Source organism: Chinchilla lanigera, unplaced genomic scaffold, assembly GCF_000276665.1.
Source record: "Chinchilla lanigera isolate Chin_1 unplaced genomic scaffold, ChiLan1.0 scaffold00092, whole genome shotgun sequence".
Classification (NCBI taxonomy): Eukaryota; Metazoa; Chordata; class Mammalia; order Rodentia; family Chinchillidae; genus Chinchilla; species Chinchilla lanigera.
In genome coordinates this window covers 31,652-47,723 of record NW_004955493.1, presented here as the reverse complement: position 1 = coordinate 47,723, position 16,072 = coordinate 31,652, and the positions used below count along the sequence as shown (strand labels likewise).

Genomic DNA, 16,072 nt, shown 5'->3' with positions numbered 1-16,072 from the left:
GGTAGGAGTTCAACAATAATTCTTATGCTGCACATTGTTTTCAAGTCAATTACTAAATTCAAGCATGCAAAATTGGTTAAAAAAAAAAAAAGAAAATTTTAAGCACTGACTGTTCCTCTCAATAAACTACAGACATTAGCAATACACCTATTCCAGCTATCCTTATATATACATATAAATGTTGCTTTTCATTTAAGAAAAAACAACATAACAAAAACAAATACATAAACAAAACAGCATAGAGAGCAATAAAATGATACAGAATTTCAAAACATGGTGATAGGATATTAACAATGGTTGTTATACTACACAGTGTCATCTTCAAAATAGTTGCACATATAACCAGATACAGGCATGCAAGACTGATCGAACAATTACGCATTAACAGTTCCTTTCAGTAAACCCACAGATATCAGTAGTACAGTTATCCCCACTACCTTGTGTATCTGTATATATATACTCTTTCCCCTTCCTTCTTTCTTTAAGAAAGAGAGTTTCAATTTGGCTCATGGTTTCAGGACATGCAGTCTGTGATCAGGTGGCTCCAAGGCAGAAAGAGTATGGCAGAAGGCGTGGCAAAGCAAAGATGTTCAGTTCATAGCAGGTGGGAAGCAGAGTAGGGAAACAGTGCTGGAGGAAGGGGTAAAGTACCCAAAGTCATGCCTCCATGATCTACCTAGACACACCCAGAAGTCCAGGTCAAAGTCTCTTCAGAAACTCAGAGAAAACTCGTAGCTGTAAAGCTCTATTAAGAAACAAAAACAAATTTTGTAACCCCAAACTGCAATGGTGCAGGGTGAATAGTCCCATAAAAAGACAGGAAGAAGTAGGTAGGAAAAAACGTGACCAAACCAAGCTGGTAAAAAAGCCCCCAAGCCAATCAAGTTAAAACAATTAAGCTTGCCTGCCACATATAATCTAGGAGCTTGATTAATTTTGGCCAAAATTTTGCCAAATCTTTTTTGCCAAAAAGATTGCAAAAAAGTACAATATTGTATAATTTGTATTACATCATATCAGGAAGATAATGTCTAGTTGTCTCTCAAAGGAGGTAACCTAATCTTTCCATTATAAAGCTCTATCAGCTTTTTGCCTAATAGAACTATAGGTAACCATTACCTGTGTCCATTATTTCATGAGGATCTCCATTTATCTCTGGGAAAGGATCAAATTTTTTTCTTCAGCACTAAATTGAAATGTAACCTCCTTCCACAACCAGCCCACGTTTAACCCTAAACTAGTACCACTGAGTCTTCCTCTAGGAAGGATTCTGACCCAAGCTATTGGACTATTCTCATACCCACTGGTCTTAAGAAAAACCAAAATACTATAAATAAATGCATATCCCAGCCATGACCAGGCTTTTGAGAGATTCTGCTACAGCAATCATTTTCTCAATTGTTTCCTCTTATCGTAAGACAAAAACAGCAATGAGGAAAAAGGAATTATTCTTCACTAGGAAACATTCTTTATATGGAAAAGGGTATTAGTGTTTCTTGGATGTTTCTGTATGCCCAGTATTTTATATATATACACCTTGTGTCATTAATTTCTCATAATAGTTCTGTAAGCTAAGTAGCACTGATTCACTTTTTTTAAATATGAGAAAACAAAGTATAGTAGAGAGGAAATGACCTTGAAATAAATCAGACATCTCAACAGTAACTGTTAGAAGGCTAAATTGTTTGATGATCCGTACCTCGAATAATTTTGCCTGAATCACAGATTTTAACAATGACTATGAGCCGGGCATGGTGGAGCACGCCTGTAATCCCAGCACTCAGGAGGCTGAGGCAGGAGGATCCTTGGGAGTCTGAGACCAACCTGGACTACAAAGTGAGCTCACAGCCGGCCTGAACTGCACAGCGAGACCCTGTCTCAAAAAGACAAAAAATAAAATAAAATAACAAAGAACATGTACAAATGATGATTAAGCTTGGTTTTTGACTACCCCAAAGAATCATGAAAGGAAGGGAAGTAAAGAGAAAGGCAAGGGGACATAACTGATGTGTCATGAGGCCCCATCTTTCCATTGCCATTCTTCCCAAGAGATCATGGCTTCCACATACACCAATTCTGATGCAGATAAGTAGAAGGAAAATACCAGACCTTTGAGCCACCACCAAGCTTTTCTGTCATTTGCAGAGAGCTTGAAGGGGGTGTTTTATGGAATTAGCCTTATTAAATTGAAAAGGGGAGCAGAATAGTGTTTTAATCTCTTCTGGATTTCTATTTTTTTTTTAAAGATAAAAGGAGGGAAACATTAACAGACATACAACATTTTACAACATATCACAAGCACAGTACAGACAATACAGAGTTACAAACAAAGTGGTAGGGAATTACCAATGGTTGTTGTATTACATATTGATATCTTCAAAGTGGCTTCTTCTGGATTTCTATCTTACCAGCCCTAGCCAAGGTCGACTAAATATGTTCCCAAATGTAAAATCATTTGAAGTTTTTCTTCCAAGCAATTTAAATGGAAAAAAACTTTAAAAAGAAAAAAATGGTAAACAAACCTACAGGAGAAAAGGAAAAATTTTATAGAACTGTGTCAGCCGTATTTTAAGTTACATAAAAGAATAACCTTGGATTCTACTTTATGTACATTTCATTGCTTCTCGGCCTTTTGGCTAAGATCAAGTGTAGTATCTGTTCTTACCAGTTTAATACTTTATATACATTTCATAAGGTGGGGATAAGAAGTATTTCCTGGTGTTCTGGCAAAACAGAAGCGTGGTCACTGTTTCAGGATTTCCCGCTGATTACACCAAGAAAGTAACAGAACTTGACTTTCTACTAAGATCTGATTGCAAAACTCTCTGCCACATTATGATGCCTCCTGCTCTCTTAATTTATCTGAATGACAATATCCATAATGTCTATGGAAAATGAGGTTCTAATAAAAAATAATGAATACATTCTGAACAAATTCTAGATTCCCATTGTATTGGCCAGAATGTGCCAGAGTAGGCTGCAGAAACAAACAAACCTAAAAGTTTGCACATTCCTGCTTGCTGGGCTTTCCTCCAAGCAGTGAGTCAGAATCTCTATATTCAGAGGCTTCACTCTGCTCTAGGCTTCCCAAGAGTCCTCGGAAGTCTGTCAGCCAACAGGAAAAAGAGGAAGGAGAAAAGGGCAGAGGAAGAAAGGGGGAGGAGGGAGCGGTGGGGGGACTGATTTAGAGACATTTGGGGAGCGGATTATGAATTTAGTCCTGTAAGAACCTGTATGACCCCTACCCTCATTTCAATAGCCTCACTTCTAGGAGTCTAAGAAATTAGCCTAGCTGTGGACCCAGGAAACAATGAAAAATACCACCCAGTATAGTGGCACACATCTATAATTCCAGCCACTTGCAAAGCTGTGGCAGAGGGATCTCAAAACCAGCCTAGTCTACACAGCAAGACCCTGTATCAAAATAACAGAGTGAACCAGGCATGGTGGTGCACTCCTATCATCCCAGTACTCTAGGGGGCTAAGGCAAAAGACCCATAAACTAAAGCCCAGCCTGGGTAATGTAGTAGTGACTTAGCAAGATTTTGTCTCAAAATGAAAAATTTAAATGGTTCAAGAGCTAGTTTTTCAAACAAGTCTTAACTCAAAACTTAATTTTTTTCCACTTTCTAATTTTCCTCATTGTACCTAATATTCCTTTAAAATCCCTTTATTTTCTTTTGGTATGTCCCACACCTTACCAAACATTTTCAGTTATTAGGTTTGTCCACTCAAGTTTGTGCATGCAGTGGTGCACGCCTATAACCCCAGCACTTGGGAGGCTGAGGCAGAAGGATCACCATGAGTTCGAGGCCAGCCTGAGTTACATAGTAAGTTCAAGACCAGTCTGAACCACATAGCGAGACCCTGTCTCACAAAACAATAAACAAACGACAAGGAAAAAGTTCACTCATTCAAACATTTTAATCTCAAATTCAATATCCATTACACATGCTCCCCGCTCTCCAGCACAGACCTCACTTGTGCTTCTGGAGATAGCAGTGGCACAGGAGGGTTGTCCTCTCTTTTCTCCTCCCATTCCAATACCTGCAAAGCAGTCAAGAGACTTTATCTGTCTCTCAGACACCTTTCCCACTCCCTTCTTTTGAGATACAGACCCTCTCCTTTTGAGGTTAGGAGAAAGAGACTGGGGTAAGGGTGCTTACTACTCTGAATCCTCTGTCTGTGGTGTCTACCTGTTCAACCCCAGGTGTCTGGTGGAGACCTGTAATGCACCAGATAGTCACACATTCTTGGAATACCCTACACTGGTCTGGAGCCCTCTCCCCTGTTGTCTTCTACACAACGCAGGGGATATCAATCAAGATATAAAGCCAGTCTCCTCTTTTAGCCCCCTGTAACTTCCATGAGGGACCCTTTTGGTGTCCCTCTCAGCAAAAGGTGCTAGACACTCCCTTCTCTTCCCTCCTCAGGTTTCCTAAGTAAGCTGAGAAGCACGGTGATGTGGCCAGAGAACTGAGCAGTGGAGTCACCTTTTTCTAAACTTTGCTTCTCTTAGTCTTGTCAAGGGCAAGATTCAGTATCTCTTAATCTTTGGCTTGGGGCTTTAGTTGAGAACTACAGAAAAAAGAAGTCTAATTATTTATAAATAGGTATAAGATTAAAATACATACATATGTGTGCATGTGTATTATATATGCACATATATATTTATTATTAAAACGTGATTTGGTTCACACTACACATTCTTCACTTAGATCTTCACCCAGTTTTACAATACATCTTGTAGATCTTCCATGTTAACACATTTAGATACACCAAGGTATTTCCTGGATACTGAAAAACAGGAGTGACTAGATGTACATCAGAGAAAAATGACCAACATAAAAAGCTTGGGTCTTGGGACTGGGGATTTAACTCAGCGGCAAAAGTGCCTGCCTGGCAAGCGCAAGGTCGTGAGTTCGGTTCCCAGTACCGGAGAAACCAAAAAAAAAAAAAAAAGCTTGGGTCTTAACCTCAACACTTTAAAATAAAAATCATACCCACCAAATTTTGCAATTATTAACATTTACAACAGTATCAGCTAACATTTATTGAATATTTGTCTGGATGATTAACATTATGTTTTTTAGTACTGGAAATTGAACCTGGGGCTTTCCCATTGAGCTGCATCCCCAGCCCCTTTTTTATTTTTAATTTTGAGACAAGGTCTCACTAAGTTGTCCAGGTTGGGCTCAAACTTGCAGTCCTCCTGCCTTGGCCTACCAGAGTGCTGGTATTACAGCAACCGGGCTGACATGAATCATTTTATGCAATATTCATAGTGATCTGTAAAGTATATGTTATGGCTATTCCCATTTTACAGATGAGGCGTGTGAGGGTTAGAATGGTTAACTGACCCAACATCACCAGAGCTAGCAAAATGGTGGGTTCAGGATTTAAATTTAGGACTGTCTGGCTGAAGTATGTTCTTAATCAATTTGTCTTTCTGTTCATCTTTACAATGAATGCTGTATTGAATTCATTGGCTTTCCTCCAGTTTTATTTTATATATGAATTATTCAACCTGAATACTCATGTAAATCATTTTTATTTAGGCGTCATTTGTGCCAAGAGTGTTTAAATTCCAGTCCACATGGACTCTTATACACATATTTTATTTACTCTGATACTTATGAATGTTACATTAGTGTTTATCCAAGACTGGCATTATGTATTGGGGAGTATATAGTCCATAGTATGACTTGAAATGTAAGTGGACGTATGTCTTTCTAAATTGTCAAACTGTTTGAGGTCCTGCAATTGGAGAGTCATTCCTTGGAGCACTGACTGAAGTAAAAGCAGGAGAATGATCTAGCAGTACTCAAAGAAATAGGACTAAATAAAGCAATTCAATATAAACAAGTTATTCAACCAAATTTCAAAAGAGTGGGAAGTACCTATGAAACACAAGAAAAAGGTTTGGAGGAAAGACTCATGCCTGTAGAGAGTATAAAATGGAGACAATTGGAGATGGAGATTCATTCACTTTTGCCTTCAAGAACCTGGACACATAAAATGGTATATTGGCCTTAAAGAAGCCTCCTTGTCAAAAGTGGAACTCCAGCAATGCCAGGATGAAATAAATTTGCAGAGACAGGGATGAGAATTTCAGGACAACCAGTGGGGAAGAGTAGGATGCGTGTAGATGCACAAGGGCCAGGCCAAGTGTGACAGCCCCTGTTCTCCAGAGACAGCCCCAAGTCCCCCTGGGTTCAAAGTCAGGTTGCAACCTGAAAGATCAGGCTGTTGACTGGGTGTGATGAGAGTGTAAATGTGACAAGTGCTGTCAGTCACACTACACAGCCAGGGAAAGATTTGGGAAGTCAGTCAGTCAGATGTGAGACAAGACTAAGTTGGCAGAGGTAAGGCATCCAGGTATAAAATTTGTCTTATTTTCGTTTACACTATTTGATTTTTAAAATTTATGTCCCTTCCTGACTCCTTTCTAAAAGTATTAAGTTTGGCCTTCAATGAGTCACACATATAAAAGAACCATCTCTAATAAGAGATTAGGCGACAGATAACGAGGTTAAGGGTTTAGACTAAGGATGATACTGGAACCCTCCAAATTGAGTCCCAGAACAGCTATTCTTAAATTCATGAGGACCAAACAGTAAACATGACCTAAACACTTGTCGTGCTTGATCTCATTGAATTTTCCAGTTCACTCATGATTAATTCATATATTATTGTCTCCATTAATATTTTCTAGATAATGAGGAAACTAAAACGTGGCGTAGGTAACTTGTTCAGTCTTATAGTCAGGCAGGGAAAAGCCAGATTTGAACCTAGCTTGACTGTGGATCTAGGCTTGTAATCATACAAGATACCAACTCTGGAGGCAGAAGGTATCAGGAATCAAATTTTTAAAAAATGTTGGCGTTATAGGAAAGACGATTTGGGTGCCTTGTCGAGCAGATGAAGATGCTCTTTTATTCTGATCCACCTGGTTAGAAGGGTTTACCAGCTTGCAAGGAATCCCAGGATTCAAACATTTATTCCCTGAAGTTGGGTAAGAAAAGAGTAAGGCAGGAAATCCTGGCTGCGGTGCAAGTTCACAACAGAAGAAAATACGATTTCTCCTATTTGTGTTCAGGGTCAAGACGGATTCTGTACCGAAAATACAAGGAAAATTTAGGTGGCAGTAACCTTGAAGGTTAGGAAGAGAAAAAGGGTGTAGAATGACTTACACAGTTTCTCCCTTGCAGAATGGTAAACCCTTATAAATACATGAACAAGTGTACCCTAATAAAAGAGAACATCTCCATCTGCTCCACAAGGCACCAAATGGTCCTTCCTGTAAGGGGCCAACATTTTTTCTCTCGGAACATGTGGCCTCGCGCCACCTCTCCCCGCGGACTGTGGCGCGGCTCTAGGACCCGGGGCAGTAGGAAGGAGGCGGCGTCTGGGCAGGGATACACCGCGTGCCTCTGACGTCGTCAGCGCGCGCCGGCCGGTGGGAACGCCGAGGAACGTGGAGGAGCGCTTTTCTCGGCTGGCTCCGCTCTCACGCGCCATGGCGGCCCCGGTGCAGCAGCCTCCTCAGCCTGGGGGTGGAAAGCGCAAAGGCAAGGCTCAGTACGTGCAGGCCAAGCGGGCTCGGCGCAGTGATGTGGTCGGACCGCGGCAGCTGGAACCTGGGCTGCAGGGGATCCTCATCACCTGCAATATGAACGAACGCAAATGCGTGGAGGAGGCCTACAGCCTGCTCAACGAATACGGCGATGATTTGTACGGGCCCGAAAAGGTACTGGTGTCGGTGTAGGGGAGCCGGCCTCAGGGCCTTCAGCGGCAGGGGCGCGGAAGCGCAACTGGTTTCTGCGCATGCGCCTGACGGGGGCGTAGCCTCGGCTACCTTCACCCACCCCCCAGCGTTGTTTTGTGCTTACTCGGGTGGACGTGCCTGATTTCCCTTGAAGTACTGTCCTTAATTAATCACGGTGGCTCTCATTTATTGATGCTTCTTGTGGGCCAGGAGATGTGCTTCTCGTGACGACCTTGTGAAGTTGGCTGTAGTAAGAATGTGTTTACCCTAAGCCATAATATCTCTTAATCATTTCCTAATTTCAAATAAAAGTACATTTTAAAAAGCAAAAGCTTTTGTGCCGGGCATGGTGGCGCACGCCTGTAATCCCCCCACTGGGGAGGCAGAGGCAGGAGGATTGCTGAGTTCGGGGGCAGCCTGGGTGTAAAGTGAGTTCAAGACCAGCCCGAACTGCATACTGAAACCCTGTTTCAAAATACACACACACACACACACACACACACACACACACACACAGAGTTAAAACTTTTGTACTGTTACTATCTAAAATCTCATTGTCCTGTCGTGGTTTAGAAATCGTTCTGTTACTGGTTTAGAATCCCAGCTGGTGCACTCATGTAGGCTTTGAGGAATTAAGTGAAAGAGTTCAGCAGGTCCCATCTTTTACTGGCTCTTGGACTTGGGCATCAGCAAGTTAATTCTGCTGAGATTTTTAAAGAAATTACATAATATAGAATATAGTAAAGGCTCCTTAAATGTGCACAGTTGTTAGCTCTTGATTGGAAATGCCATTTGTAGGTCAGATGGTATCTGGGCAACAGATGGTATCCCCTCTGCACTGGTACCTTAAGCAGGTTCTGTTTTTTTCTTTTGTAACTTTATATTTTTCATTAGTGCATATGTGTCATACATATTGATCACATTCATCATAGGGAATTTCTGCCTGTACATAATACATCTCATTCCCCTCCCTTTAACCCTTTTTACCCTCCCCATTTACAAAAACTTTGTTTCCATTTTTTTCCTTCTGTTCTCCCCACCTTTTCCTCCTCATTTTTACATGTTCTTTCTACTTTCCAGTATCTGTCCTCCATATGTTCCTTTTTAACCCTTTGGGTTCTCATACAATGGAAACAACGTGATATTCAAATTTCTCTGTCCAGTTTATTTCACTTAAGATTATGGTCTCAAGGTGTACCCATTTCCTACAAATGACTCGAGTTTATCCTTCTTTATGGCAGAGTAGTACTCCATTGTATATACAGTACCACATTTTCTTTATCCATTCACCTGTTAATGGATATATGGGCTGTTTCCAAAATTTAGCTATTATAAATTGTGCTGCTATAAGCATGGGTATACATATATATATATGTCACTGTATTATCACTTTGAGCAAGTTCTTGAACTTCATGTCCTGTTCAGTAGGGCAGGAGTAAGGATTTTTAATTCTGTTAAGTACTTGGTTCATTTCACAAAAGGACAGTGTCATGTGAGGCACAAAGACATCTTACTGGTATTGTTGGAGCGTGCCCTGACTTTTATCTAGGGAGCACATTCCCTCTGTGCTTCCCTGCCCTATCAAGATGCTTCTGAAAACATTTTCAAATGTGTGTACCACAGCCTGAGGAAACTACTTCCTCCACATTTTGGAGGGGGTGTTGTCTCAGTCTCTTAATAAAAAACTTGTTAACATTGAGCCAACTGCCACTGGGGGTTTCACATAAGTAGTTAATTATAGTGTTTCAACAGGAGCTGTTGTGTCATTTCTGCTTATTGGTTTTATATAAACAGTTTACAGAGAAGGATCAGCAGCTTTCTGGAAGTGAGGGAGAAGATGATGTGGAGGCTGCTTTGAAGAAGGAAGTTGGAGACATAAAGGCTTCTACAGAGAAGAGGCTAAGAAGATTCCAGTCAGTAGAGAGTGGAGCAAATAATGTAGTCTTCATCAGGACACTTGGGATAGGTGTGTGACTAATAGCCCTTAAGATAATTGGCTGATAATTGACATCTCCTGTCTCAGAGAACATTGCCTACAGAATGGCTGCATGGCTCTGTTAATCACTGGATCGCAGCCACGGTGGGCTCATGTAGGTGTGGAATGGTGGTGGTGCACACAGCGCTGGCTCGGGAGTAGAATCTGGCTTTGTGCTTTCTTTGTAACCTTAAGCAGAAAGAGAGTGCATGCTCTATTAGAGAGGAGCAGCTGCTACTCTGCTGCAGCCAGTAGTTGCCATTGGGAATATAGAACGAGATCTTTCAATTTCCAAGAAGTTGGAAATCAGGAGATATTCTCGCATTTTAAAGAGTAGTCATCTGCGTTATAAATGCTGTAAAAAGTAAGTTTCCCTGAACTGATTTATGTGCAGGCAGAATGAAGCCTGAACGTCACTACTTTATAATATGGTTCTAGGATTCTTCCCAGTCTGAGATTTAGACTACTGTATTCCTGGATTCATTAAATCTGTTAAATGAGGGGCTGGGGATTTAGCTCAGCGGCAGAAGCGCCTGCCTGGCAAGCGCAAGGTCGTAAGTTCGGTTCCCGGTACCGGAGAAAAACCAAAAAAAAAAAAAATTAAATCTTTTAAATGATTTGCAGGTTGTCTTTTTGTAAAAAAAGTGTGTGTTATTTGTTACTCTTAATAATTGTTATTGCTAAAGGAAAACAACAGCAAGGATAAATCAGGACATCACAAAAACAGTAACTCCAGCGTCTGTGTGAACTGAACAATTATATTTAGCAAAAGCAGTGATAATGATGAATGTGAAAATACTAGCTGCAAAGTAAACACTGAAAAAATTAGTTGGGAAAACTTGTTCTGTGCTTTTTTTTTTTCCTTTCAGAACCTGAGAAATTGGTGTATCATATTCTCCAGGATGTTTACAAAACTAAGAAAAGGAAGACTCGAGTTATTTTACGAATGTTACCCATCTCAGGCACGTGCAAAGCTTTCTTAGAAGATATGAAAAAATATGCAGAAACTTTTTTGGAACCCTGGTTTAAAGCACCAAACAAGGGAACATTTCAGATTGTTTACAAGTCTCGGAATAACAGTCACGTGAATAGAGAAGAAGTTATCAAAGAATTGGCAGGTATGTTTCCCTTAGTGACTTTACCTAAGTGTGCCATAGTAAACACTTGTGTTTAGGGATTTCTTTTTTAAGATTTAGAGTTTACACTTTGTAGTAAAGAAGTATATTAAAATACCAAACCTAACTGGTTTTAACGTGGTAGATAAGAGATTTTCTGGTAAATTTCTTTCAGGCTTTGGGGAAAAAAGTACAGTCATCCTTCAGTACCTATGAGAGATTAGTTACACGATCCCTTGACTACACCAGCATCTTTGGTACTCAGGTTCCTTCCGTTAAGTGGTGTAGTGTTTGCATGTAACCTGTGCATGTCTTTCTTATATACTTTAAGTCATCACCAGGTTACACAGAATACCTAATGCACCAAATAGTTGTTATACCATATAGTTCAGGGAATAATAACAAGAAAACAATCTGTATATATTTAGTACAGACACAACTTTTTTCCCAAATATTTTGATCCAAGGTGGGTTGAATCTGTGTATGTGGGCTCTGTGGATTTGGATGGCCAACTGTATTCTTAAATGTCTCAGAATTTTATTTGTATGTATTTATTGAAAGGATTCTGGGAATTTTGAAGCCCACAAAGAAGAATGAACCAGTATATATTCTGTTTTAACAAATCCCAAAAAGAAAGAGATGAAAATTTTGTGTATCCGTCAAGCTTACTGGTATCCTCAGCCTAAATGTTTCCCTGTTTTGCTACAGGAATTGTGGGCAGTCTGAATTCAGAAAATAAAGTGGATCTCACCAATCCACAATACACAGTGGTAGTTGAAATCATCAAAGCTGTCTGTTGCCTTAGTGTTGTGAAAGATTACATGTTATTCAGAAAATACAATCTTCAGGAGGTGGTGAAGACTGCTAAAGACCCATCACAGCTTCCCCCAAAGCTGAGAAATGGGAAAGAAGCAAAAGTGGAAACTAAAGACAAATTAAATCAAAATGACCCAAAGGAAGGGGAGAATAATCAGCTGGTGGTGCCACAGAACAAGGAGGAACTGGGAGAGACAAAACCAAGACCTGAGACTCAGGTGGAGAGGGAGGAAGGCGCTGAACCCGAACTACCCAGTCGAACCCAGGAAGGGTCCAGATCAAATGAAAATGACCTCTCATAGGAGGCTTTTTGTGTCGGAGGTGGGTTTCTCAACCCAAGTTTTGTGAGTGGTACTGGGGTTCCTTACGTGACTTAAATACCTTGACTTTTGTATGCTGCACAGTGCTGATCTCACAGCAGTGAGCAGTGATCCCTCAGCCCTGTTAATGGTTTCCACAGAGCTCTTTCGGCCCTGATGGCAGTGTGTGGGCCCGCGTGTTGTCACCTGGGCTGGGGGTGGTCAGAGGACGATGTTGCTTCTCCCTCCTTCTTCAGCCTCCACTCTGTGTGCCAGCTGACTGACGGGAGGGAATGAGCTCTGAGAAGTAAGAAATCAGAGGGAAGTTTGCATTCTAAGAAGGAATGGAATTTTAAGTGCCACAGCTGAGCTGTCCCCTGCCACTTCATTGTAAACACTGCAAAGTTGTGGATTAGGTAGGCCGAAAGTGAATTGTTTCATGATGGTTTTCTTGTTTAGTTGTGTCTGTTTATGTATTTCATTAATGTTTGTTACGAACAAATGTGATAGCCATTGCTGCAAGTTTTGAAGTCAAGGTAGGAGATAGAAGACCTTTTTACGCATAGACCTATGGACATTTTTGGCAAGGTTTGTGATGAAGAATTACAATCTTTTGAGTTACTCCTTATACAGTACTAATACAGCAAGAAGTATGAAGCAATTCTGTCTTTATAATAAAAGCTGCCTCTCACAGGTTTTACATGCACTCATAATCAGAGTTGTTCTGTTTTCATTGTGCTTTGTCTGTAGCTTTTAACTAAATCAGTTGTTTGACAAGAATGTTGATTATTTTAAATAGCTTTTTTAATATTAAAGCTTTTGTTTAAAAAAATCACAGTAGGCAGAATGACTTAGGAAGCAAATTATTTGGTAGCAGATCTTATCCCAGCAAAGAAAAGTATACATAGTTGATGGACATTTAATACCAACATTAAAATGCTGAGAAAAGTACAAGAAATTGAAATCACTTTACTGTCCGTTTAATAAGTTGATTTGCTAATAATGTCACATGCTAAAAAAAAGTTTATGTAACTAGGAAACAAGCCTTTTTATCTTGGTTAACGTATCAAGAGATTTCACAAATATTTGTCGTTCTGTAACACTCATAAGATTTATAAATGGTGGTGAAATTAAAAAAATATCTTCTGATGTGATGAGTCTCATAAAACCAAGATCAGTATGTATTTATTGTGTCTTCATACCTGAAAACAAAATGTCTATCAGTTGTACTCCCAATATACCATTAATGGTTATGATATGATAGTTTTGCCACATTTAAAAAGAAAAAAGAAATCCTGGTGTTGACATTATAGTACACAGCCTTTTTTTTTTTCATAGCAATACTGATACCAAAAACTTGGAGATGAAATGAAGAAAGTTTAAAAAAATGCTACAGAAGTGGTTAACTTTAGTAAAGACCGTTTATGCCACATTGTTTAAAAAATATTCCTAAATTAAAATCTGGGCAAAGAGCAATAAGCTTCCTGCTTCATACAGAAACCTAGGGGCTGGGGATATAGCTCAGTGGCATAAGCTCCTGCCTGGTGAGTGCAAGTTCCTGAGTTCGATCCCCAGTACTGCCAAAAAAAAAAAAAGAAAGAAAGAAACCTAGTGGTTTGTCAGAGGAAGTGTTCTCAGAATAGAAACATGAATTGTTAGGATAATTACAAGAAAGTGGGTCTTGCTGAGTGCTTTGAAAGTGAAGAATGAGGGCTGGGGATTTAGCTCAGCGGCACAGCACCTGCCTGGCAAGCGCAACGTTGTGAGTTCTACTCCCAGTACTGGAAAAAAACCAAAAAAATAAAAGTGAAGAATGGCTGTGGAAGCACATTTCCAGCTTGTATAAATGAACAAGTTTCTGCAAGATTCTAGAGAAAAAGGTCTTTTTTCTAAAAGTGATAAGAATTTTAGAAGGAAACATTCTGAAAAAGTCATTTTAAGGGTTGATGGTAGAAATCTCAAAATGTTTATTCAGTAACTTCCACATCAGAATGAAGAATATAGCCAGAGGGTCGCTGTGAGTTCAAGGCTAGCCTGAACTACCTGGCAACACCGTGTCTCAAAGAACCAAAAAGAAAAAAAAGAGAGAATGAAGAATTCAAAAGTCCAGGCTTTTGGCTACCTGGAAGGCTACCTGGAAGAAATGCAAAGCCAAATTAAGTATAATTTCCTCTTCCTCTCTGAAAGAAAACTTCACTCCAGTCTGACAATTTTGGATTTCTCTGCAATTTCAACTTACTGTTCAGATGCACTGTAGTGCTCCCTCAGGGGCTCACTGATTGAGAAAGCTGGGAAGTGATAAACTGTCTAGATTGAGAACATTAGGCTGTAAAATTAGTTTTTGAGATGAGTTTATATTTATTTAAATTTTTAAAAGTTAGGAAGCAATATAAATGTTAAGGCTTCCTGTGCAAGTGGCTGTGTCAATTTAATGGCATACATGAACATTTCTACTCTTGGTGAGGGCCTCCGATGGTAAACCAAGCTGGAAGGGTTTGGGAGGAGCAGAGAATACGTAGGGCCTTGGTAATGTACCTAGGACTGGTACTTTCTTGAGTATCTTCAGATACTTAATTCCTTCCGTGGGATGAACTCAGCTTTGCGCATGCTCGGCAGGGCTTGTACTGCTGAACCACGTCCCTCGCTTTTTATCTTTTATTTTGACACTCACTAAATTGCCTAGACTGCTGTGAACTTGTGATCCTTCCGCCTCAGACTCCCAAGTAGCTGGGATTGCAGGTGTGTACTACTGCATCCTCCCCAGAATGTTGACTCTTGATGTTGAAGTCACATCAAAAGGTTGAGTATTAGTATCATTTGGGAGGATAGGAAGGATCTTGGTGCCTTCTTCAGACATGCTCTAGGACAGATATTTTATTTTGATAGTGCAAGACAAAGGGACTCTGGGAATAAATTTGCTGTATCTGAATTTCTTTTGCTTTGTGGAGCTGCTACTCTACAGAAAGATTTTGATTTTATTCTTTTTACGTGGCATTTGTATTTATTTGTATGTGGTAAAATCAGTGTGACACAAGCTATTGTTCCCAACATAAATACTATGCTTTGTTGGAATCTGCATTTACTCATTAAAAGATTTGCTTTTGGGTGTATCAGTTGTTTCTTTTCACTAACATTTGAACGTATTATTTATAACTAGGGTGGATATTATGTATCTTTTGTTCTTACAGTGTTTTAATTAAAATTATGGTAGTTAAACATTTTGTGTTATGATTTATGAACTTGTTTTGCTCTAAAGAGAAAAGAGTTAAACTTCATGTTTTAAAATGCTTTTCTCTAAGGTTAAACATGATTTTCAAGTGGTATTTTACTTGTGTTTTGCTTTTGGTACAGCTAGATGCTCAGCTTGTTTTTTATAGCTCCTGATATTTTCAGAAAAATCAAAATAAAGTTGTTCCCTAAAGATGGATGTTATGTACTTTTTCTTTCTGCCTTTAGTAGGTCTCTTGCTTTATGGTATATGTATCATTAAAAATGTTTACATGTCAGGTGGGGTGTGGTGGCGCACACCTGTAATCCTAGCACTCGGAGCCTGAGGCAGGAGGATCACTTCGAGTTTGAGGCCAGCTTGCAATACATAGTGAGTCCAGGCTAGCCTGAATTACATAGTCAGACTCTTGTCTCAAAAAAAAAGCAACAAAAAACAGTATATATGTCAAATTATGTATCAAAGGAAGTCATATATGTGATCCTAAAAGGTGAAGCTATAAAAATGTGTTAATTGCTCTTGAATAATTAATATTCTCAAAAAAAACCCAGTATACATGTCAAATTATGTATCAAAGGAAGTCATATATGTTATCGTAAAAGGTAAAGCTATAAAAATATGTTAATTGCTCTTGAATAATTAATATTCCCAAATAATCCAAAGTTTCTGATATTTTACAGGATTTGCTCCAAAACAAGGAAGAATACAATAGTTAATTTCATTACGTTCACTCACTAGCCTTTGAGTTATAATATTTATACTCATCTTAAACTCCCTTAAAGTATTGAGAGGTCATAAAAATGTTGAGCAGAAGAAATTCTGTCTTAAACATTTCTTTTAGAATATTGCTTATCTTTATATGCAGGACAAGAC

The 16,072-nt window shown here is 39.5% G+C and overlaps 1 protein-coding gene across 1 annotated transcript; it reads left to right on the top strand.

The window, feature by feature from the left end:
• The first annotated feature begins 7,440 nt into the window (after positions 1 to 7,440).
• Thumpd1 (THUMP domain containing 1) lies at positions 7,441 to 15,398 on the top strand. The gene is made up of 4 exons (XM_005405026.2): positions 7,441 to 7,750; positions 9,563 to 9,734; positions 10,613 to 10,861; positions 11,567 to 15,398. The coding sequence occupies exons 1-4, from the start codon at positions 7,520 to 7,522 to the stop codon at positions 11,974 to 11,976; spliced, it is 1,062 nt and encodes a 353-aa protein (XP_005405083.1). The 5' UTR covers positions 7,441 to 7,519; the 3' UTR covers positions 11,977 to 15,398.
• Positions 15,399 to 16,072: the final 674 nt, after the last annotated feature.

Coding starts and splice junctions, on each gene's coding strand:
- Thumpd1 (XM_005405026.2), top strand. CDS start 7,520: ATGGCGGCCCCGGTGCAGCAGCCTCCTCAGCCTGGGGGTGGAAAGCGC. Junction 9,735..10,612: donor CATCAGGACACTTGGGATAG/GTGTGTGACTAA, acceptor TTTTCCTTTCAG/AACCTGAGAAATTGGTGTAT. Junction 10,862..11,566: donor AGTTATCAAAGAATTGGCAG/GTATGTTTCCCT, acceptor GTTTTGCTACAG/GAATTGTGGGCAGTCTGAAT.